This window comes from Gopherus evgoodei, chromosome 11 (genome assembly GCF_007399415.2).
Source record: "Gopherus evgoodei ecotype Sinaloan lineage chromosome 11, rGopEvg1_v1.p, whole genome shotgun sequence".
NCBI lineage: Eukaryota > Metazoa > Chordata > Testudines > Testudinidae > Gopherus > Gopherus evgoodei.
Window position 1 is genome coordinate 15,633,486 of NC_044332.1, and position 27,651 is coordinate 15,661,136.

A 27,651-nucleotide genomic window follows, 5' to 3' on the forward strand; every position below is an offset into this window, starting at 1 on the left:
GAAAGAACTGAGTACTCAGGGCGTTTATTATTGTTGCTTTACCAGAATGCTTGTGTCGCTCGCTGATTTGCTAGGTATGATGACTGACAGCAGCTCTTTAGTCTTTGGTGTTAACCAGTGGGAGGAAAACACTCACCTGCAGCATGGTGGGGAGGATCCACTGGTACCCACTGAGAGAGAAGAGATGGTTGAAGTGCACAGCAGTGTTGATGACAGTGGCAGCGTACTGCCTCAGCAAGGCGCTGTCCTCTGGGTGCAGGATCAGGGCTCCATTGAAGACATTTAGGAACAGCATGATCTCATCCCCCCAGGGAAATTCACTGGGCATGCCCAGGAACATCTCCTCCAGGAGCTTAATCCACAGGCTTTTCTGAAGGGTATCAAGGCCAAAGAGTTCCTTCCCAGCTGCAAGAACAATGCAGGCAGCATCGAAGCTAATTAATCGCCTTAGCCCAGCAAGGCATTTCCAGCTGGGTAACATTCCCAAAGACCAATGGAAGGGATCTGCTGAGCAATGACCTCTTACAGGGCTTAGAGGTTTCCTCCAGCAAAACTCATCACTATTTTGGCTACAGGTGCTTTTTAAAGGAAGATTGAACCAAATTAATCGGTGGTGCAACTTCACTGATGACAACAGATTTTGGCCAATCGCGTTTAAGCAACAGAAAAGAGAAGTATAAAAGGGGCACTGGAGGAATGTGATGAATTATCACAGGGCTTTATTAATCTTTTTTCTATACGTTTAAAATTCATTCCATTTTTCATTGTCTTTTAAGTTAAAGCAGACCAAATCTTGCATATACCACTGGCAGCTTGTTGACTTTGTGGATAAATACAATTTTTTACCCTTTGGGTTATCCCAGAAGGAAACACACAGCTGGATGCTGATGTGCAATTACAACGCTGATTTTGAAACTGAATGCCTCCAGTGTCAGCACACATGACCTGCCAATGCTTACCCCACAGTGAAAAGGGCCCTCCAGGGCAGGGGACTGTCTAATCCACCCCAGAGTTTGATTAGAAAACTTACTTGATTAATAGGATTAACCTCTGAAAGGGGGCAGTTCCTCAATTCCTCTTGCAAAATTTTGCACCTGTGCCCATCATGGCTGGAGACCTCACATTTGCACATGCAAGTTGTGTAACTACACAGATAAATTCCCCTGTGGACATGCAGTTACCTAATTTCCAAGTGCAATGTTGCATGCACAGATGCAGAGCTTGCATACTCCATACAAAGTTTGTGAGCACAGCTGCAGGTGCCTTAGCAGTGATTGTCAGTAATCAGAGTGTATAGAGTGCCTGTAACTGAGGCACTAATCCAAAGCCCACTAATGTCAATGGAAAGAAGCCTTTCTTGCGGGCTCATAATAAATGAAAAGTTTTATACTGCAGCACCTTTACTGCAGTCACATTTACGTACTAACATCTGGACATCATATTCCTGGGCAGGGTATTTTAATTTGAGATGAGATAAACCACTATGCTGTTCAGTCTTTCTGAGCAAGTAATAAGATTGCCTGAATGAAGTTGCTGGTGCCAAGTTCAATATGCAAATGGAGCCAGTGAGATCTTTGCCAAGTACTTTCTCAGTACCTTGAGGATCACTGAAGAGGGAGAATTCAGCATCAATGGCACTCCGAGGGAAGGAAGGCAGGCGGAGAAGGTCCTCTTGGAGCATAGACACATGGGATTGTTTGTGGGCCACAGGGATTTTCTGGGTCAGTGATATGAGGAACAGCACCCGTCCTACCTCTTCCAGCTTGCGGGTGAACACCTAGCAAAGAGAGAGAGACACACACACACACAGCAGCATAGCGCCAATTAGAAGGGGTTTTTAAAGAGTGTGGCATTTTTAAAGATCAATCTCGCCACCTAAGTGCAAAGACAAAGTGGAAAGAGTGGAAGGCAAGTGCCCTGGGGTAACTCTCCCCAAGTGCTACTGAGACATCCTGGCTTATCAGAAGAGCAGGGACTCTGAGGATGGATTGGAGGCCACTCTAGTAGGTGGGGCAAGTGGGCCCAGTGACAGAGCCTTCACCTTTCCTCTCGGGGCTGGGTGATGATACCTGATTCTTCCTGGAACTGATACTTCCACTGGTACATGATGGGATGGTCACTGTCCCAGTACGTGGGATCAAGACCCAATGGGAGAGCCTCTGGAGGCTGTGGTGAGAGCTAATGGAGCAGATGGGATACTGTAAGGCAAGGCAATCAATGCCAATTGCTACAGGTGTGCCGCAGGTGATGGGGAGCAGCGATTCCTGTCCCAAGAAGGAATATCTGAGAGGCGGAGCAAGGAAAGGGCAGAGGAGACGCTCTCATGAGGGAGAAGAAACCACAAGTGGTAGCATTTATTGCAGAGACAGGCAGACTTGCGGGGGAAAGTCATCGAGCAGGCTCCCAAAGGGCCGGGGGCTGGTGCTTGGAAAGAAGTAATGTGGATATCCCTGCCTTTGAAGCTGAAGTATGTGGAGTTACCCAGCTACACATATGAGAACATTTGCAGAACAATACAGCTAAAAGGATCCAGTTGGAGGGATTTTACACTGCCTTCTTCAGTGCCTTGATTTTCTCTAAATACGCAGCATGCCTAGTGAAATGATGCCCAGGAGGCATTCATGCCATAAACTGCTCTTTTGGAAAAGTGTGCCCCTCACAGCATGAGGGGAGCCCTTTGAAAGGACAATGGAGATGCCGTGGTGGTGGTGAGATACCTGTTTCTGAATGAGTTCCTGACCCTTTTCTGGATGCATATGTACCAGATTGAGCTGTGGAGACACTGACCTCCGGAAAGGATAAATATCCCGGACGTAGGTCTGCAATGGAAGAGAATAACAAATCAAGTTTTTTTAAAAAATACAGCTGTAACTGTAGCCAGAAGCTGGGACTGGATAACAGGGCATGGGTCACTTCAATCTCTCTCCAGGGACACTAAGACCCGTAATTTCCACAGGCCACAGCTCTGTATCAATGATGATAGAATTCTGGCTACATATGGCCCTCTGGTTATATTCTGGCCTCTCCCAATATTCAGGAAGGGATGAAGAAAGAATAAAATCAGCTGGACCAGGCCTTTGTCTCACCTTGTTGTAATGAATAAGGTTCCATCGTTTATCCATTAAAAAATAATGAGCAGACTGGGTTTCAGGTATGTTAAAAAACTCCAAGCACTCCTAAGGGGGAAGAAACAAAAACCAGCTTGTTATTCATGAAGTAGGTTGTACAGAGACAGAGAGTTTTATAACCAGTTATACAGGGACCATTCCTAAATGCCTTGCTGATGTTGGCACATTGTTCTTGCATTTAACAAGTTTCTTTCTTTGTTTAAAACTTATGTATCTATATCTACACACACCCATTTCAGTGTTCCTAAAATCTGCTGGATTGATAGTCTGATGTTACCTGCATTTATCCACAGAACAATTATTTCTGCCTCCAGACCTGTTCTGTCTCTATAGCTACATCATCATATGGGTATCATTGCCTCCATTACTACAAGACCTGAATATCTCACAGACTTATGTATTTACCCTCACAACACCCCTACGAGGTAAGGAAGTGCTGTGTTACAAAAAGTGGAACTAAGGCAGAGAGACACAAAGGTTATATCTACACTTATGGCAGCGTGTAGACAACAGACACTTCACGACCACCTAGCATGGATACAAATAGCTGCATAGATGGTGAGGCACTGTTTAGGTGGGCAGAGCAGAGTGCTCGACACGCCTGACCCCCCCAGTGCCCCACACACCCAATCAATGCCTCCCACGTCTACATCGCTATTTTCAGCAGTGTAGTTCGCTGCTGCAGGGAAAGTCTGGGTTACTACAGAGAATTCTTCCCCAGATGTCTGGCTGATGGGTCTCCCCCACATGCTCAAGATCTAACTGATCGCCATATTTGGGGTTGGGAGGGAATTTTGCCCCAGGTCAGATTGGCAGAGACCCTGGGTTTTTTTTGCCTTCCTCTTCAGCCTGGGGCATGAGTCGCTTACTGGTATGAACTAGAGTAAATAGCGGATTCTTTGTAAAATGCAAATCTTTAAATCATGATTTGAGGACTTCAGTCACTCAGCCAGAAGTTAGGGACCTATTGCAGGAGTGGGCGGGTGAGGTTCTGTGGCCTGCAACGTGCAGGCGAGCAGACTAAATGATCACGATGGTCCTTTCTGTCCTTAAAGTCTATGAAAGGCTTTGACAGCAGGGAAAGGCAAAGCTGCCTTTCCCCACTGCTGGAGCAGCTTGCCTTTCATTGCAGTATGCAGCTACATGTACAGTACTAGTCCCTGTACTCTACACATTGCAGCAAGTGTAGACATAGCCTCAGGCTATGCCTGCACTAGCACTTATGTCGGCAAAACTTTTGTCGTTCAGGAGGGTGAAAAACTCCCCCCCCCCATAGTGATATAAGTATTGCCAACATAAGCACTCAACACAGCTACACGAGCAATCTTACAGCAGCACAGCTGTACTGGTACAGCTGTGCGCTGTAAGCTTGTAAGTGTAGACATAGCCTGAGTCAGTGGCTCTCAACCTTTCCAGACTACTGTACCCCTTTCAGGAGTCCGATTTGTCTTGCATACCCCAAGTTTCACCACACTTAAAAACTACTTGCTGACAAAATCAGACATACAAATACAAAAGCGTCACAGCACGCTATCACTGAAAACCTGCTTACTTCCTCATTTTTACCATATAATTATAAAATAAATCAACTGGAATATAAATATTGGACTTACATTTCAGTGTACAGAACAGTATAAACAAGTCACTGTCTGTAAAAAATTTTACTTCACACTGACTTGGCTAGTGCTTTTTATGTAGCCTGTTGTAAAACGAGGCAAATAACTAGATGAGTTGACGTACCACCTAGAAAACCTCTGCATACCCCCCAGGGTATGTCTAGCCCTGGTTGAGAACCACTGGCCTAAGTGACTTGCCCAAGGTCATATTTGAAATCTTTAGCAAAGCAAGGAACTGAACCCTATCTGCCAAGTCCCAAGGCTAGCACCTGAACCACTGGATCATCCTCTTTCTTCTTGAAATGCTGATTTTGCCACTGAGGCAAAAACAAATTTGCTGGTTATCATGTGGTGGAATCAGGACTACCTGGGCTACCAAAGAGTTCTTAGTGGGAACAGCTGTTTGGTTCATTTCTTAGGTAGGTAATAGAGCTGGTCAAACACCAGAACAAAAGGAACGGATGAGTATGTCAGTGAATTGTTAACTAATTTATTTAGGAAATTGTATCTGATCTGCAGCAGTCTGTTGGCCCCAGAGTTACACTTCTGGGGCATTGGCTGGCAATGGGAACTCCTGAGTACCCCACATTAGACATCAGTTCACTCCCTGGTTTATATAGTAGTGGTCATCCATCTTGAGATGGAAGTGGATATCAGAGCAGCATTCCTCCACCATGCTGAAATCAGGATGTTTGAAAGACTGTATTTCTAAAACTTAGATGTGGCCGGCACAGGCAGCTAAATGTATCAATAAACAGCTCTACCAAAAACCTCATTCCCACCTTCAAAAGAGCTTCAAATTGTGTGTCCTCATGCACTGGTAACTGGGTTGGGATGTCACACTCGTTCTGTCCATGCACTACCAGGGTCTTTGTGCCTATAGTAAAGAAGAGCTGTCATTCTCTCTCTCCTCCTTTCTCACATAATTCATATGCTATTTCAATGGGACTATTCACAGAGTAAGGCCAATGGGTGAAATTTGTCTTGTGAGGAGTCAACACAAAAGTTCTAGGTATTTGGAATCCATCATGCAATACTTATACTCTCATTTAATGAGACCTTATATTTTCTAGGGGGTTACAACTGGTTTTAACTGTAACAGCTACACTAAAGAAGAAATACATATAAAATGACAACTCCGTTTTTCACAGAGCAATCTCTTGTCTGGCTCATGAAGATGTAGGGTTACCACTGTACACTCTTGGTTATTAACTCCAGGCATTACCATGATTTACACTGGTGGGTTTCAAGTTGACCTATCCCTGAGTAGCAGACTCTTCAAATGATCAGACTTGGCAGTCCTTCAGGGACTGATTGGCACATGGCTCCACGCTGAACAGACTGTTCTGATGTCACTTTTTGTTTATTTGCCTCCAGAGTTCTGGAGGGGCTATGAACTGTTCAAGAATTATTTTACATAGCCCAAATTCAAGGAGGACTGGCTTAAAAATATCTGATGATATTAAGAGGGAGCTTCCACTGACCTTCTTCCAATGGATTTCAAACCAGTAATTCTATATTTCAGGGGCGTAGAAGCAGTAAGCAAAATAGCAAATATAGAAGCTAGGTAAAGGAACCCAGGTAGGTCTTAAAGATTGTACATGTTCCTACCTGGCATTGAGGCAGTCACCAGCAGTTTTACTTCACACTGCTCCTTTTTCATAGTCTGTTTGAGATCCTTGAAGAAAAGGCCCTCTACGTAACCCACCACTTCCCACAGGAAGGTCAGTGTAGCTGAAATGGCATCCATGCCCCATTCACATGGAGTACGCACAAAGTACATAATCAATCCCACCTGCAAGGCACAAACAAAAGAGTGGCACTCAAGCTGCTTTTGTATACACATCACATTGTTTTACTGGCATTAGTTCTGCTTCAGCCAACTCCATGTCCCAGAGTTATCATTAATACAGTCCTCCATTATTCCGAGGAGCAGTTAGTCTGTGATCAACCCAAGTCAACTATGTCAGACAGAGGAATTTGTGATGAACATTTATTGTTTGTACTGTCAAAACACGTAGGAGCTCCAGTAATGGACCAGGACCCCGCTGTGCAAGGCACTATACAGACACAGAACAAAAAGATGGTTCCTGTAGCGTTACTCGTCGTTGGGAGAAGACTCAACCTGTCAAACCTAATACCTGAAAGTTCATGTCGCTTTGTCTGACTATGCCCAATGTCAACTTTTTACCTCCTTCTGTTCTGGGTGAGTTTGGGATGCCTCTGCTGTGTGCTGAGGGGCTGATCCAGAACAGCCGTAATAGCTGGGATGGGCACTGGGCAGACAGATGGGTAGAGAAGAAGCCACCATGGTCCTTTATACCCTATCTCTATAGAGTGGAGGAAAGGGAGGATCTGTGCAGCAGTGTATGAGGACCAGGGCATGGGCAGTCGTGCCTAGTGGTTGGAGTCAGAAGACAGAAACTGGAGCTGGAGACAGAATCAGGAGTCAAGCAAAGCCAAAGTCACAGTCAGGGGCAGGGTGGAAGAGCAGGGAACTGGACCAAATCAGGAAAGCAGGAATTGGGAGTGGAGGAGGATCTGGGATAAGGAGGGCAGGAACAGGCCTGCAATCCCTCACACAGACTCTCCTAGAGCGCAGCTTAGGGGGTACACACGTTGCATGGTCTCCCCCAGCAGAACTCTAATGATTGCTCAACAAAAGGGTTGTGCACAGCTGTGGGTTTGGGATGACAGGATAACAGTTTATTTCACTCTTTAATAAATGGGGGGAGGGGCGAATGACAGCCTGTCTGAGCCAGGTGATCTACATTGACAGCTGAAGGTTTGATGTGCATAAACGGTGTGGACAAAACTACAGGGCACTCTCTCCTCCTAGACTGTAATATATGTGCTTTAGGAAATGGGCAATCAAAGGTTAGGTTTATGGGCTGTAGGCTGGTACTGGGAGCTACTCACCAAGTAGTTAAACAGGATGTGAGACGTCTGGGCAGGGAAGTCTCCGATGTTCAGTAGGAGCTTCCTCAGCATGTACATCAACTCATCCTGGAAGAAAAGCAAGAGTTTTTAATTTCCATCACAAAATGGCCTACAGTTTCCTTCCGTCCTTTCTCGTTCTCATTCTCTCTCTCTCTCTCTCTCTCGCTGCATGAAATGGAACCATTTGCTTAGGAGAGGACTTAGAATTCTAAGTGCAAGTCCAAGGCCATAGTGAATGTATTCTCCAGGTCAGTGGCTATCACCGTTTCATGTTTTGGATCACTTTCTTACCTAGAGATATCACCATGGGCATTTGCTCTGGCAGCCTCCCAATCCTGTCACTGCACCTTCCCTGCAGCAATTCAAGTTCTTATTTACAATGAAAAAATGCTACTAGGACAGTATTGGAGAGAGTATATAAAAATTAATTCACTTTACTGTGATCGTTGTCACTGCTTGGTTACAGTCCCCATTTTGGGCAAGATTCTCTGTTGTTTTCTCCTTTGGGCAGCTCTAACATGTGTAGGCTGGCATAGGGATCATCCACCAGTTGAGGATTGACAGAGCACATCGCAGTCTGGGCACTCCTTTTCTATTCTCTCTAACTCCAGCATAGTTCCTGTGCCAGGGCTGTTGGCTAGGCATAGGGACAGGCCATGCCAGCTCTACACCTGGCAGAGGTGCCAGAGAAGTTACAGACGGTCTCTTTGTGATGCTTAGGTGGCGCAAAGACAGCAGAGTGGGCCAGAAAATCAAGCTCTTTAGACTTAACTATTTCTTTCCTCTCTTTGTCCCTTTATGATTTTACATTGTTTAACTTGCTAATTTTACAATTCATTAATGCAATAAGCTATAATATTCCTTAATTTTAAAATGTTATGTTTCATAAAAGCTTTTTAAAGTTATGGGACTGATTCTAACCTCACTTATACCAGCTTTACTCTAGTTTAGGCAGCTCCATTAATTTTATTGGAGACACTTCTGTATTTTAATGGTGTGAGAGATCAGAAGAGACTGAAAAGGTTCCACAGCAATTCCTACATAAAATACTTTGGAGAAGAAGGAAAACTGAGAACGGAGGGGTACATGTTGTGAAAGCCTGGGCTCAATTCTCAGCGGGTGTGCATTGCCATAGTTGATTCACTGGCTGATTTACACCAGCTGAAAATCTGGTCCCTTATCTCTTCTGTTTTGGAGAGTTTAATTATTAAATAGTCTCTCTCTTTAGGCAGTCTAAACTGCAATCCCAAGTGTCAATGCAGCATGCGCAGTCACAATCTAACTAACTCAGGTAACAACAGCAGTGAAGCCACAGCAGGATGGGTAGCAGCAAAGGATGTACAAGCCTGCCTGGGACCCTGGGTATATACTCAAGTGGCTAGCCTGTGCTGTCACCCATTTTGCTGCAGCTTCACTGTTACTGTTATCTGAGCTAGCTAGATCAGAGCTGGCTCGGGTATGTCTACATATGCTGCAGTTGCACCTCTGACTGCAGTGTAGACATCACCTGTATTTTTAAAGGTTCTCCTGCCCCTCACCTAGAATTCACCTTTCAACAGCCATTGGTGGCCACACAGCAGATTCCAACTTTCTACTGGTGATCCGGGTTGTAGGGGAAAGAGCTACTCTTTCAAGTTTGGATGCTGAATTCAAAGGAAACTTCCAGGTCTCCCCTCTAGCCTAAGTGAGAAGCTGTAAAGGTGGCTAGGCCTCTGTGCACAGTCATTAAAACAGAGGCAAAAAGGACTTGACTAGCTTTTCTCCCTGTTTTCTTTTTATTTACTGTCTCATTAATGCAGCAAGTGCGAGCAGTCAACTTTGATATACATGTGATGGTCAGGTGATAAGGATGGTGATATCACTATCTACAGTGATATCATCATTACTATCATTATTAGTTCTCTGATGATATCTGCTCAGGGTGCAGCAGCTGTCCAAAAAGCTAACAGAACGTTAGGAACCGTTAGGAAAGGGATAGATAATGAGACAAAAAAATATCATAATGCCACCATATAAATCCATGATACCCCCACACCTTGAATACTGTGTGCAGTTCTCATCACCCCATCCCACAAAAAAGAGACATTAGAATTGGCAAAAATACAGAGAAGGGCAATAAAAATGTTTAGGGGCATGGAACAGCTTTCATATGGGGAGTCTCTGTTCTGTTTAGAAAAGAGATGACGAAGGGGGATATGATAAGAGCTCTATAAAATCATGAATGGTATAGAGAAAGTGAACATGGAAGTCTTATGTACCCTTGATATAACACAAGAACCAAGGGTCACTCAATGAAATTAATAGGCAGCAGGTGTAAAACAAATATAAGGAAGTACTTCTTCACATAATGCACAATCAAGCTGTGGAACTTGTTGCCATGGGAGGTTGTGAAGGACAAAGTATAACTGGGTTAGAAAAGAATGAGATAAGTTCATGGAAGATAGGTCCATCAATGGCTATTAGCCAAGATGATCAGGAATGCAACCCCATATGTTCTGGGTGTTCCCAAACTTCTGACTGCCAGATGCTGGGATTGGATGATAGGGGGATGGATCACTTGATACATTTCCTTGTTCTGTTCATTCCTTCTGAAGCACCTAGCATAACCACTGTTGGAAGAGAGGCTACTGGGCTAGATGGACCATTGGTCAGACCCCATATGGACGTTCTTATGTTCTTATTTATATGGCGTCACTAGTGTGCACGGTGTTGTCCATGTTATTATTTATAAAGTGCTACAGGGGTGCATAGTGCTCTTCATATCAACAAAAGCAACAGATCCCTGCCCCATAAAGTTTACAATCTAAATCAGACATAGCACAGAAAAGGACTACGATGATATGTACTAACTACTTATGTTAAACGATCTGTTCCACCTTGTATTTGCTGTGACACTCTGATTAGTACAGTTCCCAGACCTGAAGAAGAGCTCTGTGTAAGCTTGAAAGTTTGTCTCACCAACAGAAGCTGGTTCAATAAAAGGTATGACCGTGCCTCTTTAAAATCCTGGGACCCACATAGCTACAGCACTGCAAAAAGGGTGCTGAATGTCAGGTCTGTACTTCAGGGAGGGTTAAACAGAATGGCTCCAAGAAAGCTAGGTTCATTTGCACAAGCTGAGGATACTTAGCTCAGTAGGATTCATGACTAAGAGACCAAAACAGAGTCAGAACAGGGCCTTGGACAATCAGGGCCAGATACTCAGGCGATGTAAATCAGCATAGCCCTATTGAATTGATAGGGCCTACAATGATCTACACCAGCCGAGGATCTGGTTGTCAGTATTCTAAGCCATCTTATAGTAAAGATTGTTTACCCTTTAAGTGATTTTACTTGCTCCTGTATTTTCGTGCATTAAGTGATGGCTAAGCTCTCCTTTAATGTCTATACTGGGAAAAGGAGAACCTACCTGTCGATTGCTTATTGTGAGTTTCTCCAGGAAATGCCGAAGAACTGTAGAGGGATCTTCAATCAAACAGTTCCATAAGACCTGCTGGGCCACAGCACTCACTGTACAGGAGGAAGAAAAAGAACCAGTGAGAACCTCATCTTCAGGAGAAGTCTTAAAGGGGTATATTTATATTAAAAAGTTTGATGTCTACCAGCAAACCAGAGAACCATGTGCATCTGCAAAAGTGAAACTCAGATGCATGATTACATATGGTCAGTTAATTAAAAACTGCAAATATTTTTGTGAATTTTTGTTATTCACTAAATCGTATTATTTGTGGCTAGTATTTTGACAGACGTGTGTTTGTGAAAGGGTTACTAAATCCCTCAAATGTCACCAATTTTAGCATAAATGATTATTCATCTGCAAATTTCCATTAGTAGCACAGCTGAACCAGGGCTGCTCACTCAGCTACAATGAATCATGCCTCCAGCAAAGCCTGCACTGACTCACCCCTCAGGCATGCTGCAGCAGCCTATCCCTGGGCAGGGCCTGGGTCAATGACTCCCATGTACAAGTATTTCACCCTCACTGCCAGATCAACAAGTCAGTCTGTGCAATAGCACCACTCGACTAGGAACTCTCCTGCTGCCTCACAGTGTTACAGAGTCCCTAGACTTCCAGCCTGCCTTGATCCTGTCCCTGTCTCTGCCCCAGCCTTGCCCAAACCTTGTTCCAGCTGGCTTCAGCCTTGTCTGTACGTTATTCTGACCCTGCCCCAGCCTTGCCCAAACCTTGTTCCAGTCGGCTTCAGCCTTGTCTGTACGTTATTCTGACCCTGCTCCAGCCTTGCCCAAACCTTGTTCCAGCCGGCTTCAGCCTTGTCTGTACATTATTCTGTCCCTGCCCCGGCCTTGCCCAAACCTTCTTCCAGCCAGCTTCAGCCTTGTCTGTACGTTATTCTGTCCCTGCCCCAGCCTTGCCCAAACCTTGTTCCAGCCGGCTTCAGCCTTGTCTGTACGTTATTCTGTCCCTGCCCCAGCCTTGCCCAAACCTTGGTCCATCTGCCTCCTGACCACCAGAACCTTGGACTAACTTCAACGCAGCTTCAACCTTTGGCCTACTTCCAGACTCCGACTGCAATCCTGATTTGGCTTGTTTACGGACCCAGACCTTGGTTCTGACCCACGGCCCGTCCCCAGACGCTGGTTTAAGTGCTGCTCTCAGCCCAGTCCTGACTCTGTGGCCAGCTTTGACCCTTGGTATCTGTTCTCGACCACTACTTCAACCACCAGACCTGATCATCCAGAACCCAGAGCCTGACAATAGCAGTTTATAAAAATTTCTACAGACGTGCTTATAACCATCGATGACACACACTATTCATGTCTGTAACATGATTATAAGGTCTAATCATTTAAAAACTCTTCATACACTATTTATAGGTAGAATTAGAGACAACACAGCTAGTGATGCCTATAGTTAAAGTGCCCGACACTTCCCATTGTAAGATCCTCTTTTCAGTTCACAACTTTGCCAAACTTTAACTGTCTGGGTTGACATTTTCCATGCTGGGTGTCAGCCTCAGGCTGAATATTTTTGGTACACTTAAGCAAAAATGATTGTCACTTTTGAGAATGAACTGTTCCACTGAGAAGCTCTGACACGTCCATGCTTTAGAGCAGGGATTTAAAATTTGGCAGGTGCCTCACTCTGGTGCCAGAAATGTGTCTTCTGCCATTCTCATAATTTTTTTTTCAGATTTGGCCAAATTATGAGCCTCTGAAAAGCTCAGTTTGCACAAGCTCAGTAGACGCAAAAAGAGTTTAGCAGCTAGATTTTCCAAAGGTTTTGTCTGCATGTAGCATGCTCCATCCCAGGGCTGCAGGGGCTGAGCAGGACTTTCCCTGTAATTGCTCCTCTTGGCAGCCAGGGGCTAGTGTGGCACCGGGCCCTGGAACTGAGAACAGGGGAACTGCATCTCCTGTGCTCTCAATGATCCTCCTGCAAGCACCCAGGCAATGAGAAGGAAAAGGAGGAAGTAGCCTGATTCAAGTGCACGGGGGTGAGGAGCCAGGTGGGGTGGGGGACTAAAGGGAGGAGCCAGGGAGGGTTAGGGGACTGGGATTCTGTCTATATGTGAGCTAAGGAGGCAAGTGTGGGGGTGAGACTGGACCTGGAACAAGGAGTTGTAGATGGGTATGGGGGATTGAGACGCGAAGATAAATTCAGTAATGTTTGTCAAGCACACATACTGTAGTGATGAGCGCCACAGAAAAGCCCATGAGAAAATTAACAATTCTGTCTTCAGAGCATGGTTGACTAGTGTGCAGTAAATAAGGCCTGGGTCCACACACTGAACAATAAAGATAAAATAAAATACTGAATAGCTGCTCATTAAGTGTGCAGCATCCATTCTGTGCACTGAATGAGGCAGAGGTCCTGTGGAAAATATAGGATGTGCTCAGGTAATTACAGACTGTATCATAATGCATTCACATAAGAGAATCACAGTAAGGTTGCACAGACAACCCTGATTGTGGTATTTCCTAAATTCTGAGGGCTTGACTTTGCAACCTTAAAACTGTTCTTCTAACGTGTTTTTTTCATGAGCAATATCCTAGCTTTTTAAAAAGCCTGGGCACCACTAATAACTGGATTCTGATGCTACCAGCCTACCTGCTCTTACTAATCTGAGCCATTGTTCAAACTGCTAGAGATTTTTGTAACCTCTGACTAAGAGTCCATGAATGTTTAATCTAGGTCAGCACCTGCTACTCCATCCTCTCGGACTTCTCCATCTTCCATCAAGTGAACAATGGGGAGCACAGCTGCACAGATGCATGCTGGGAACACTGCCTGCGGGGGCTGTGGCACATGATGATTTGGAGTGTGCTCCGTAGTGTGCTCCTCATCTAGAGCAGAGAGGAGTAAAAGGCATGCGTTAGCCAATGTGCTGTTGGTAAAATCCCTTTCAATTACAGTTCTCCACCCGGCGTGCTTCACATGACAACTCCGTGGGAACTCACAATGAAACACTGGAACAGAAGAGAAGCTACATGGGAATGAACAGCAGCACCACAATGAATGGGGCTGACTAGTTCAGAACTTCCTGAGCTTTCAAGCAGGCCTGACAAAAGGCAGGTATAGCTTTGGTTAAGACCAAGGAAGACATGAGACCTGTGAGTCAACAGAATGAATATATATACTGTAAGGAGAATTAAAAACAAATGCAAAGTCGACACCCACCTTCTGCACTGACGGCTGAACGCACTGACCAGACAGAGCCACGACGGAAGGAATAGTTCCTGTGAGAAGTACTGGAGGTGCAGGAGGGACTCACAGAGAGGCGGCGGGATGCCAAGTTGGTGACTTCTTCTACTGACAAAGAAAACAGGAGATGTGAATTTTGGTTTATGAATTTGACTGACACAATTCAAGGCACTTCCCAGAGAGAAGCATCATGCTGCCAGATTGGAAGAGACAGAAAAAAGTCAGGCTTCTTGTGAAATGCACAATTTAGAAACTAAAAAGATGATCCAGGTTATTTCGTCCATCCCCTGGCAGCTAGAGCAGGCCTGTTCCTTAACATACATTACCTGGTGCTTTGCTGAGTCAAGTTTCAGTTGACTCAGGTGATGCAGCTCCACAGCTTCTATTAGACGATTATTCTACATCCTAACAAACCACATTGCTAGATAATTTGTTGTCCTTCCTCTAGATACTGTCTGGGTGAACTTGCAATGCCACTACTCTGTTTGCAGATTTTCCACCGCATACACAGCTCAGGACACATCAGCCTATCTGTGCAGCTCCAATGTGCAAAAAGAGGACATTTAACTAATTCTCTCTATTGCATTACCTTAATCCAATGAAAATCCTCAACCCAAAGGCTAAGTTTTCAGTTTCCTTTATTCTCATATTCTAAGGATCTGATTAGGCAAGGTGCTAAGTGCTTCCTGTGAGGTACAGAGAGTCCCCAACTCCCATTGGTCAGTGGGAGCTGAGGACATCCAGTTTCTTGTGGGCAGCACTCAACATTTCACAGGTTTGGGCCCTTATTACACTAATTATTGGCTACACCTTTTTTCATTCATTTTGAATCTTTTATTTTTTGATATGGATGCCTTATACCTGTATGGTGCTGTTACGTTCTTAAAGTGATTAAAAACCAGTTCCTTTGAATGATCCAAAATGATGAGGATGTAAAAGTGGAGTCTTCCCTATCAGTAATGATCACTTTCCATCCTCACTGCATCCCTAAGATCTGTTCCATGCTGGAGGCATGTGCTTATTAGTCCCCGGCAAGCAGTTCATGGCTCTGGAGCGCACCTTCCTCTTCTTGCTCTGAGTTTGGGGTGCAGGTGGGCTCATAGCAGGCCTCCTGGGTGATGGGAATGGCTGTGATAAGACTGGCTTCCCGGCCTAGGCGCTTCTTTTCTTCCTCCTGCTGCAGGTTCTTCAGGATGTGCTCTGCTCGCTGATGGGAACGTGACACTGCCCGGGCTGAAAATGACTTCTGCCAGAAAAGCAAGAAGAAAGAAACCAACTTGAAGCAATTGGTTTGGTTTTCATGCAGCATGTGTTTTAGGCCACTTTTATGAGTCACCTCTAACATTTAACCACTAAAGATCAAATCCTTCCATCTATCTATACACATACACACCCACAACAAATAAGTGTTAACTGAATAGAGATTCACAAGGAAGCTCTTGGTTGGATTTCTTGTCTTAAGTCTCTTGCTGAAAAATAGGAAAAATATTAACATTGTATATGTGGTGCCTAGGCACTATACTGACAATGTACTCAAAAATCTCTTGTAAACTGACACAAGTAAGGAAATTCAGAGTTTAGACTACTTGGTCTTCTTTAACTCCCTCCCTCCACCCCCACCCACAACACTGGGATATAATTTGTCACTAAGTAATAACAATATCCCCTCTAGGGAGCTCTTTAACTTACAGACTGGTCCTCATTAATTGGGTCCTGCACGCTCCCACTGCACTGAGGAACCCACGGGGGGTCAAACATTGGCACAGAGGGCATTCCCAGTACTGGAGAGGGCAGAGTGAAGTTTATACTTGGAGGAGGAATCTGAAAGAAAACATAAGGAGAGAAAATCAGGTAGAGAGAAAGAAAATTTTAGGTGGTGGATTTAAATCCTGATTGATTGCTTCCCTTGGGATTCCAGCCTCTTTCTGCAACCTGGGACAGAAGGAAGGGGAACTGTGCTCAGTATCAATAATATTTTTTAAAAAGAATAAAGCATTTTGCACTGTCCATTATAAAAACAGAATCCCAAACTAAAAACAAGGAACCAGGAACTGTAATCCCACAGAATTACAGAATATGGATTCTTTTGCATAACATGATGCCAACCATCCAGACTATGGGACCACTTTTTACAGCTGGCCTTTCTTTTCACACATCTGTGCTCTTGTTACATCACCAATTACAATAACTTCTCAAAAGATAAAGGGAAGTCCCTTCAACCACAGTGAGAAACAGATACAGGAAGGAGGAGGGATAGCTCAGTGGTTTGAGCATTGGCCTGCTAAACCCAGGGTTGTGAGCTCACTCCTTGAGGGGGCCACTTAGGGAGCTGGGGCAAAATCAGTACTTGGTCCTGCTAGTGACAACAGGGGGCTGGACTTGATGACCTTTCAAGGTCCCTTTCAGTTCTAGGAGATAGGTATATCTCTAATTATATAAAATCTTCCAAATTAATCACTTTTACTCCTCAAAGTCCACATAACAAATATCTCTGGTATACCAAAGGGTCAATATATGAACCCTTACAGTGGTTTTCAAGAGAAAAAGCTGCTATAGGGGCAACTCTGAGTCCACCTCGGAGGATTCTGTTCGTGAGTCACCTAGAATAGAATTGACATGAGCAAGCACTTGAAGAAAAAACGGTTACCTACCTTTTCATAACTTGTTCTTTGAGATGTGTTGCTCATGTCGATTCCATTCTAGGTGTGTGCGTGCCCACAAGCACAGTCGTCGGAGATTTTTGCCTAAGTGGGTATCCATAGGGTCGGCTGTGGCACCCCCTTGAGCGCCACACTCATGTGTTGGTATACCAGGCGCTGCAGGAGGGCCTCCTTGAATTGGTTAAGGGAGTCCCACAGGTTAAAATTGTACCTATCTAACAGAACCTGGTGTTTAGACACCCGAAATTGCTGGCTTACCATCGAATAAATCTTTCTGCCAAATAAGTCCAGTCTCTTGGCATCTTTGTTTTTCAGCATGCCACTGACTTGGCCCTGCCTGTCCCTTTCATTAACAGCAGACACGACCAGTGACACCGCTGAAGGATGTGTATTCAGATATTCGAACCCTTTTGCAGGGACATAATACAGGCAGGTGAGGATCAGTGCCTGCTCAATGAGCAGTACCAGGGGAATGTAGACCGGTGTTGCGACAGGGAGCGATTCCGCCCCCGTGGGGACTGACATCTGGGAGACCATCTGGGCGAGGGTGACCTGCACTGTGGCAATCTTTGATGGTACGGGGACCGGTGTCTCAACTCCGGTGTCCTATGTCTCTTTGGGGACCTGGGTCTTCTGACTGGAGACCGGGGATGCAGTACTGGGGTCCTAGGCCATGCAGATGGGGATCTACGCCTGCAATCCGGGGACCGAGGGTGCTCCACTGCCCTATGGGGCGGTCCCATGATTGGCTTGTCCTTAGGTGTTGAGCCCTTAGTCAAGTCTGGTGCCTGGCACGGTGTCTGTGGTGCCAGTCGGCCAGCTTGTTCTTTAGCTGCCAGGGCTGCTTCAGGCAACGAGGGCTCAAGAAGAAGCCAGATTCCCCTGCTGAGGTGGATCCCTGGCTGGGCTAGGAGGTCTGACCTCAGTGGTACCCCCCATGAAGCCCCAGGGCGGGCACATGGCATGAAATAGGTCCTTGGACCAAGGCCCCTTTCCCTTCTGGTGTCAGGGGGCTCTTCTTTTGCTGCTTCTTAGGCACTGGTGAGGGAGAACAGTGCCAGGCAGAGCCAAGTGCCAGCAGCACACTTCTCACCGATGCCAAGGTGCTTGGAGTGGGGTCCGAGCGGGAGGACTCAAGACAGGATGAAGTGCACCTCCCTGAGGAGGGCCCTCAAGCTGATATCTCGCTCCTTCTGGGTTCTAGGGTAAAAGTTCTTACAGATTCTGCACTTGTCCTTCCTCCCTATGCAGTTCAAACAGCTGGCATGGGGGGTCACTAATTGGCATCAGCCTGCTGCAGGATGAGCGTGGCTAAAAGCTTGGGGAACGAGGCGTGCCCCGCTCCAGGACAAAGTCCCAGCCGGGACTCTAATTACCAGACTAACCTAACACTTCACTTAATGGCTAACTAAGTACCTACAAACTATACATGAAGAAGGCAGACAATGGGCTGTGAAGAACCGCTAACGCTCTTGCAGTGCAAGAGGAGGCGCTCTGACCAATCATCATAGGTAGTAAGAAGGAACTGAGAGAGTGTAGAGTCGGCAGCGCCTGGTATACCAACGCATGGAGTCGCTACAGCCAAACTGATGGATACCGCTAAGGCAAAAATCTCCAACGACTGTGCACGTGGGTGCACTCACACACCTAGAACGGAATCAACATGAGCAAGCACTCAAAGAAGAACATCTGTTCCTTTAAACTAGACACCAGGTATCTGGTATATCAATCTGCAGTGAAGTAGCCCATTTCCCAGATACGTCCATTATATAATTAAAAATTAAAGTGGTTAGGAGAACAATGTATGATCTTCTGGGATGTATAGAATCTTTATAAAAGGTTAAAAGTGAGCAAACAACTCAACTGGCCCGTCCCATTAATCAAAGAAAACCATGATTAATATTGCCGGAATGGATTCTGCCATCCTTGCTTAGGTTGAGAAGTACCCAACTCCACAAGTAATGGGCAAATTAGGTCCTATATATTTAGCTCAATGCATTTAGTTATAACGGGCACAAGATAGTCCTGTTAATAACTATTGAAATGTTGTATCATCTTCTAATTTAATATTGGTGGAAAAGTCAGAGATACTAATTAGTTCCATTCATTTCCCCCTCGCAGAACTCCATCTTACTATACAGTGCCAATTGTCTATGGCAGCAGTAGGCAACCTATGGCACATGTGCCAAAGGCAGCACGTTAGCTGATTTTCAGTGGCACTCACACTGCCCGGGTCCTGGCCACCAGTCCGTGGAACCTGCATTTTAATTTAATTTTTAATAAAGCTTTTTAAACATTTTAAAAACCGTATTTACTTTACATACAACAATTGTTTAGTTATATACTATAGACTTATAGAATGAGACGTTCTAAAAAAGTTAATATGTATTACTGGCATGCGAAACCTTAAATTAGAGTGAATAAATGAAGACTTGGCACACTACTTCTGAAAGGTTGCCAACCCCTGGTCTATGGCAATATGTTTCTTTCCTACTAAGTATTTTTCTCTAATCTACATCCAGAATTCTGTGGGACTGTTTCTTTTTTATACAGTTCTGCACCCTACAAACCTGGCATACAGAATTATTTTTTTCCTCTCCTGAAATGACTTAAAGCCAATTCCTTGTCATCATGTCACAATACATCTGTTCTACAAGCCAAACCCGCAAAAGACAACAGTGTGTTTGTTCTCCTCATCTACCTTAAAGATCTGCTGAGCGCCCTCCTCCATCCGAGGCCACACTTGATACCGAAATCTCCAGAGGGTATGGAACTTGAGAACAGCATTCAGTCTTTGCACTGTCTCAGGATGATGAAATTCGGACATCAGCATATCAGAAACAGCCTCGGGCACTTTCACAGCACACAGCAGGAACATGGCAGCTGCAGGGAGTGAACATTTGATCAGCTGAGTTTTTGCAGAGTATTTGTTTTGTAGATAAAATTTCAGTCACATAAAAAAAAAACTGAAAAAAAAGCGCTCCACAGAAAATGAGATCAGCAATATACTGGCACCAGCAAAAAGTGCTTTGCTTCATTAAATGGAATCAGTGTCACTCCACCTCTCATAGCCACCACAACTGCTCATAAAAAGATTTTAGCAAAGCTGTTTTTTTTAAAAAAAGAGAATGCTTTTGATCTCATGAAAATCTCAGTAATGATTAGTTTAGAATAAAAAGTAAGTCCAGGCTTCATTCATCAATAATAATCAATACGAAGCAGCAGCACTTTTACAGACTTTCCAACTCAAAGCTGTTTACAAAGCACAGAGGGGGAAACTGAGGCACAATGTTTTAGTGACTTTCTGAAGTTCACAGAGCCAAATCAGTGGCAATGCAGGGAAGAGAAACCAGGTTTTCTGACTTCTAGTCCAGAATCTTATTATACTACTGTATAGATCTGCATAGAGGGATATTCCAATTGTAGACAGACAGTGACTAAATTATTGGGAATGTCACAGTGCATTGAAAAAGATTATTTTTTTTATCTGATAAATTATCCCATGCTCAAAGACAGAAAATAAGATAAAAAAATCTATGAACGAATACTTCATAACTCCCCAAAAGAACAGGCAGGTTCAGAATCCAAATATTTACAATGGAATTGCATTACATTTTGGATTAAATAAAGATTTTACAGTGAGATTTAGATCTTAGTCCTACAAGGTGTTGAGCAATTCTGTGAGGTGCTGAGCACCCTCCCCTCCAAGTGAAGTTAGGGGGAGTGAAGGGTGCTGAGCATCTCACAGAAGAGCTCAGCACACAAGCCCTAAAGCACTACTGATCTGAAAGAAAGTGGATTTTGCACAAACAATACAAGCATTAATTAAGAAATAGTTGTTAGTGTTTTCTTTCCTTTAGTCCTGTCACAATGCAGTTATAACGCTGTATTAAAATGCCAAGGATTTTTAAATTACGGTGTCTAAATTAACCCCTACAGTCAGCCTCCTGGGCATATGAGAACATAAATTAGAAGGCATTGGGTACCTTACTTTATGTGTCTAAGTGATCGCATGAGGACCCACACGGGTCCATGTTAGCGGATCCCAGTGCAAGGTTGGGCCCTTTGTCCTTAATTACATTGCAGCCATTAAGCCAGAAGTAATTCTGGTGTATTCTAAACATGATTTTTCAAATGTTATAAAATGTATATCATCATTTGCATTGCAGTCATGCCCTGGAGCACCAGTTACAGACCAGGAGCTAGGTGCTGTACAAACGCATAGGACAAAAGCTGGCCCCTGTCCCAAAGAGCTTACAAACTAAATATAAGACAAGAGAGAATGGAGGCCTCTGCAAACTAGAGGCATTAAAATTAAATGGGCCAACATTTGTTGGAGGTATGATAAGTTTGATCTTAAGTGGCTTCCTCTCTCACAAAGGCACCCATCACAGAGATTTGAGGGGAATAGAGCTGAATGCAAAAGTTCATGTTTTGCTGTTGGAGCTGCTGGGTAAGAAAACAGAAAATTAGAAACCTGTTTACCCACAAGCAAATATCAATGCCAACAGCATTAATTTCCACAGATATCAGTCTTGAAAGTGTGGCTGGCTGTCTGGAGGTGGTTCACCCCAGGAGCCCTGGAGGTATTGAAGAAACAATGTATTGTTGTTAAGTTTTGTGATGCAGTTTCTTTTTGGGGGAAGGGTTATGGCACACAGCAGGAGAGTGTGCTCTCTCCTTTAATATCTCTAACTAGAGTCAATTCGTGAAGCAGAGCCCTTTCTTTCTAATCAGGCATTGGCGTCTCATCTGGAATGCCCAAAAGAGGAGACTGCCTGCCTGCTGTTTGTGACTGGTGTGTATAGTGTAAAATAATCAAGTTGCTCTAAAAACACACCCAGATGTAAGGTCACTGATTCCTTCTCCAAGAGGAAGCTGACCTGCAAGGCCCCAACATCTGCTATGAATGGCCAGCAGTGCAACAATACCACTCTCTGATTCAGGTTCTCTTACCTGCTGCTCCAGCCATGTGCTCATCCACGCTGAGCAGCAGCTCCCATGCTGCAGGCTGAATGTCCCCATACATCTCCTCTGTGAGGATAGGAGCTGCCTTGATTAACAGTGACAAAGGCGCTGGGGACAGGCTCATTACCTACAGAAAATGAAAGTGTACTTCATAGCAGAGTTGAGTAAACTATTGTTAGCAAATGATTTTACCCTTTTATCTGATCATGAATTATCCACAGTCTCTGCTTTTAGCTAATTAAATTAACCTGATATGAACATATCATACTCATATGTGAGCATATTTCAGCCTACATGCTGCTTGCTACCTATTCATCTTGACTATTTGTTGTTTGTTAATTGTGGTATGCAACTGGTTCCCTAAGCCCTGTGCCATTGCTGCTCCTCCCTGACTCAGTGACTGAAACTTTGATAAACTAGAAGGGAAAGCAAAGCTTTTTCAAGATGGCAGCACACATGCTGCTATAAATATTCACACAAGTTTTCACATACTGCTACTGCAGCAAATTCACAGCTGGTATCTAAACACTTGCTTTTTTTTACTGCTACTATGTGAGGTGTTAAAATACCCAGACACTTAAAGGCAGGGACGGATTAACTCCCTTTAGGCCTGGGGCCCCTGTATATCAGTCTTTTTCCTAATTTAAAACAAAATGCTCACAATTATGGCATCGAAGCTATTAACGCTATACTAAACTTGCCTTTTAATTAACATAAAGCCCTTCTGTGGTTACATTTCAGTCTTAAAACATGTAGAATATAGTTAAGGTGACCAGATAGCAAGTGTGAAAAATCAGGACAGGGGTTGGGGGTAATAGGATTCTATATAAGAAAAAGACCCAAAAATCAGGACTGTCCCTATAAAATCAGGCGATCTGGTCACCCTAAATATAGTTAAGTTAATTCAAAAGAGCCTACTTACCTTAGAACATCTGTTATATTAGTTTCTTTCTGGGAGGGAGTTTGGGTCCAGGAGGGGGCTCCAGGCTGGGGCAGAGTGTTGGGGTGCAGGAGAGGGTGAGGGATCTGGGAGGGAGTTTGGTGCAGGAAGGGATTTTGACCTGGGGCAGAGGATTGGGGAGCAGGAGGGGGTTCGAGGTGGAGGCACTTACCACAGGTGGCTCCTGGCCGGCGGTGCAGTTGGCTGCTGGCACATTTCTGCGGGCCCCTCGGGGAAGGTGGACAGCATGTCTCTGAACACTGCCTGCACGCAAGTGGTGCCCCTGCAGCCCCCATAGGCCGGTCCCTAGCCCATGGGAGCTGCAGGGACGGTGCTGGGGGCGGGGCAGCGTGCAGAGCCACCTCCCCCGTCCTGCCATGAGCCACAGAGACCTGCCAGCAGCTGGCCACTTCCGGGAGCAACATGGGGCCATGGAATGCAGGCAGCCTGCCTGAGCTCTGCTGCGCCAGGGCCCTGGGCTACAGCCCCTAAAGCTCTTGAGCTAATTTGGCCCTGTTTAAAGGCACCAACTCTAACTTCCTTTCCTTTTCCACTGTTCCTTCAGTTTGTTAATGGGATTAGAATTTGCATGTATTTAATGAAATCTTTGCGTGGGGTTCTTTTAACTGCTGCTCCAGCTCACTCTTTGGCACATCCTACCCATTGTGGGGATGCCATTTACTTCCACGGGTATTATTCAGGAGCAGTCATGCACTCCAATTCTTCCCACTCTGTGCACAGGCTCAAGGTTCCACAATTCCTTCTCCTCTCCCTGCAAACCCTCCTAAAGGGCAAAGCAGAACCTACTCTTATCAGCACGTCACTGTGGTAGGTGATATAGCCAGTACCTGTTGTCTGATGTATTTCAACATTCCAGAGTCCTTCTTTCCTTCCAAGTTGATATCCATTACTCTCTTCTTTAGAGATGGAGTTCTCAGGCATGATTTGTCCGAGCACTGAAAAAGAAATGGAGTTCAGTTATCTGTCAATCTCTGAGACACCTAGTTTGTAAAGCCAGGGAATCTAATTCAGGTGGATTCTGAAGCCATGGTTCTGAAGCAGTCCATATAAGTCCTTTTGTTCTGGCAGTGCTCAGCAGCCAGCGAGATGGCATAAGTACCCTAATTCTAAAGGTTTTTGTAAAAAAATCTATTTTTAATGTTAATTTCCTTAACAAGAACAAGGCAATAGCCAATAAGTCAAGTCAAAAATTTGAATGTGTTCCCTGAAAATGCCCCAGAATACTCTAATCAAAAGGTTACAAGGTGTGCATTTTAGAACACAAGTGTTTTAAGAAGGTTAAAAATCCAGAGTCCACAAATTCCAGTCTAAAACCTCCTAGCCAAGGAGTTTGCAACCCACTGCACCAATCCATCAACTGTTCTATTCCTATCAGGGAAATGTAAGCAATAGGTACCTGGACACAAATTTAAGGCTGCCTGAAAGTCAAACCAAGCTGATTATCATGTAGCCCAGTGACGAGAAACGGGATTTACCAGCAAACCTACTGTTGCCAGCCATGATATGTTCAATATCCAGAGCACCAGAGTTTCTCCAGCATATTGTGTGACTTTAGACTTTCCTTCTAATAGTGGTAACCTATCAATTAACACAGAGGTTCTCAACCTGGGGGGTCGTGACCCCCAAGGAGGTTGCAAACAAGTGTCAAGCATTGCAACCATCCTGAGCTTCTCTTATTGCTAAATGAGAGTGTAGTTTCAGCTAGATCCTGGCTAGATGATGGGGAGTTGCCAGAGTGGTCATAGTATGAAAAAGACTGAGAACCACTGAGCTAACACATAAAAAGAAATGGATTATATAGAAATAAATGGCATTACTTTTTTTCCTATGTAAAGATCCCCATCTCTGTGTGCATAAGCACAGATGCCTTATTGCCCAGTGACCATTTCTTTATCCTTATTGTTTGATAGCCTTTACTCTTAAGGCATGGGCTATGAAATCGTATATCTTACCATTTTGCACTGAAATTCAGTGTTTGAGCTGAAATAACACCCAGGAGTGCAGAATAAGCTCTTTTGCTAATGCTTCTTTACTCTGCCAGGTGCTCGTCTCAGGCGATTCAGCTGGCAGAGGTGACAATTCTAGAGATTGCTTCTTTTCCTTGGCACTTAACTGCAGCATTGCAGTTTGCGTCAGGTGATGTAAACATATGAACACAGTTTAGTGTTCTGAAGAGCAGAGTTTCTGCATTCTTTAATTTGTTTCCTCTCTGCTTTGTTCCGTATCAATATATCCATTGCTCCAAGTGGACAGGCAACTAATCACCTATTCTGTGATAGGGAAATATTATGAACTTGCAGAGCAAAAATTTCCACACACAGGGGTGCTGAAATCTTGACCCTGATGAGATTATGAAGTGAATTTAACAGTGTCAAGGACACAAATACTTCTGCTACCAATTAAGGGGATATTATTACTACTTGAATATTTGAATGACTCATACAAGACTCCCATATTACATGTATTCAGAAAAATCGGCATCCTGTCTGTTTCAGCTCAGGAATATATAAATATCAGCCAGTTATGGGCCCTGAATGACCCATGTACTGCAGCATGTGCCACAGTTCAAGCACAAAAGTAGTTCAATTGAAGCCAATGAGATGATCAACGGTTTAAAATTTGTCACAAGCTTAGGTACCCTGCTGAACTGGCGCTATAGTTTGGACAGTATTTACTGGCCTTCTCACCTCCTTCTGCTTTTTGCCTCTTGCCACATTGTTCAGCACATTGTTTTCTCGGAGTGAGTCCACGGTGTCACCGTACAGCAGTTTGATGGCTCGGACCAGGCGAGCACACGAGCGGCTGTGGTGGAGGTAGCAGTGCGGGTGGCAGTAATCAATGTGGGTACATATGAAACTCTGCTGGTTGCACAGCAGGATCATGACCTGGAACCCAAAGAGGGGAGGGGTGAGTTACTCAAAGAAGAGGAGTGCTAGTTTGGCGGTGAGAGAATGCCCAAGACAACCAGCGTTCCCCTCATTTCATGTCAAGACTGTTTTGTCACTGACACTGGTGAAATAAAAGGGGAAGGTCAGAGTTAGAAACTGTCAAATATTTGACCATCATTAAACACCGGCAGCCCCACCACAGTTTTGAGTCGGTTCCTTTCAGGGAAGGGAACATTAGGGCATCCCCTATTCCCAAAATAGGGATAAACCCAGCTCCCTAGGTTGACATCTGAGATGTCATCTGAAATGGAACCTCCTAGGGGCTCCCTGCAGCTGCTTCCTCTGAAGGGTGGGAACAGCTCCTGCAGCACATGGGCACTGGAGGGCACCTTCAGATCCTGCATTGTGGGTCAAGACAGGCACTATTGAAACTCTTCTTTACCCCAAGTACTTAGCAGTGAAATACCCAAAGCCAATGGAGGGGGGAGGCAAAGGGACCCCCAACCACCACACATTTGCCTGCTGTAGAGGAGGTGCTGTGCATTAACAAACCCCTGCCCAAAATAAGACAGACCCAGCTGCCAACCCCAAACATTCAGGCCCCCAGAAATTGTGAGATGGACTCAAAAATCATGGGTTTTTAAATTATATATATTCTAGTTTGCTTTTCAGCTTTTTACCTCACTTATGTTGATGTCAATAAGGAGCAACCCCATTAAAGTCAGTATATTTACACTAGTATAAAACTGGAGTGAGATCAGAAGCTCATTGCTTGCTGCGGGTCAAAGTCTGTTCCCTTATTCGTGTTGAGCAGTAACTTACTCCACCAGTTGTGGCAGTAAGAATACCAGAATTTGACCTTACACGAGTTCTAGGGCGAAATGAATACCAATGTGGTCGTGTACAGAAAAGGGCTTGAACCTGATGTTCCCTTTGAAAAAATTGTTAATGATTGTTAAATAAAGCAGGTTTACTCAGATAGTCTGTTTTTTTTTTACCTTGGTTTTATTCCATAGAGCAACAATATCTCCTGCTTACTAGAGATGTTGATCATTGCGTGAAATTAATTGCAGTACACGCTCCTTAAAATTCTCCAGGCTTTCATCTATGTATACTAAATACCAGACAGGCAGTCACAGAAATATTCTTAGCTCCCTCCAATCTATACCCTACATTGATGAGTGTGTCTACCCTCTCATAATGGGAAAATGTGCTACTGCCCTCTACTCCTTGCTGGCCAGATGCACATGATCAAGTCGTCCACCAATGACTGTACCTTCTAGTGTCTCATAATATTAGGAGTCAAACAAATGTGCTGACCCTTCTAAGGTGGGTGTGATCATAACTGGTACTATAGCAGTGCTTGGTAGCAAGGGTTGACTAGTAGTTAGGGTACCAGCCTAGAACTGGGGATGCCTGGGTTCAATTTCCTGAGAGATTTTGAGCAAGTCACTTGGGTCTGTCCGAGTCTCAGCTCCATACCTACAACATGGGGATAATAGCATGGTTCTATTGTGAGGATAAATGCATTGAAGATGGTGAGAAGCTCAGCTGCTACGGCCATGGGGGCTATACAACTCAGGTGAATCCTGTCTTCTTTTTAAGTGAATTTACAATTTGCAAAGGTACTCAGATTGGGAACTCTTGAAGTAGAGAGATAGGGCTCAACTGAGATTGCAGCTCCTTTGTGTTAAGTGCTGTTAACACACATATCAAGGGGTAATCCCAGGCCAAAAAGCTTATCATCTAAATAAAGGAGACAGACAAATGGTGGGAGAAAAGAAGTATTATCTCCATTTTACAGATGGGGAGCAGTCACTCTAACA

At 44.5% G+C, this 27,651-nt stretch overlaps 1 protein-coding gene across 6 annotated transcripts in view; it reads right to left on the bottom strand.

Moving 5' to 3' along the window:
* UNC80 (unc-80 homolog, NALCN channel complex subunit) overlaps nucleotides 1-27,651 on the bottom strand; it is a 197,667-nt gene that overhangs the window by 60,205 nt on the left and 109,811 nt on the right. For 5 of the 6 annotated variants that reach the window (XM_030580475.1, XM_030580471.1, XM_030580474.1 and 2 more), the window contains 16 exons: nucleotides 25,625-25,822; nucleotides 23,765-23,872; nucleotides 21,965-22,103; nucleotides 19,710-19,891; nucleotides 16,038-16,169; nucleotides 15,408-15,594; nucleotides 14,325-14,456; nucleotides 13,847-13,990; nucleotides 11,094-11,194; nucleotides 7,664-7,750; nucleotides 6,356-6,539; nucleotides 5,527-5,621; nucleotides 3,087-3,176; nucleotides 2,718-2,819; nucleotides 1,597-1,777; nucleotides 137-405 (listed from right to left, as the gene is read on the bottom strand). In XM_030580475.1, the coding sequence (XP_030436335.1) occupies nucleotides 137-405; nucleotides 1,597-1,777; nucleotides 2,718-2,819; nucleotides 3,087-3,176; nucleotides 5,527-5,621; nucleotides 6,356-6,539; nucleotides 7,664-7,750; nucleotides 11,094-11,194; nucleotides 13,847-13,990; nucleotides 14,325-14,456; nucleotides 15,408-15,594; nucleotides 16,038-16,169; nucleotides 19,710-19,891; nucleotides 21,965-22,103; nucleotides 23,765-23,872; nucleotides 25,625-25,822 (2,331 nt within the window). The remainder of the gene's footprint in view (nucleotides 1-136; nucleotides 406-1,596; nucleotides 1,778-2,717; nucleotides 2,820-3,086; nucleotides 3,177-5,526; nucleotides 5,622-6,355; nucleotides 6,540-7,663; nucleotides 7,751-11,093; nucleotides 11,195-13,846; nucleotides 13,991-14,324; nucleotides 14,457-15,407; nucleotides 15,595-16,037; nucleotides 16,170-19,709; nucleotides 19,892-21,964; nucleotides 22,104-23,764; nucleotides 23,873-25,624; nucleotides 25,823-27,651) is intronic. The other variant, XM_030580473.1, reaches the window with a different exon arrangement.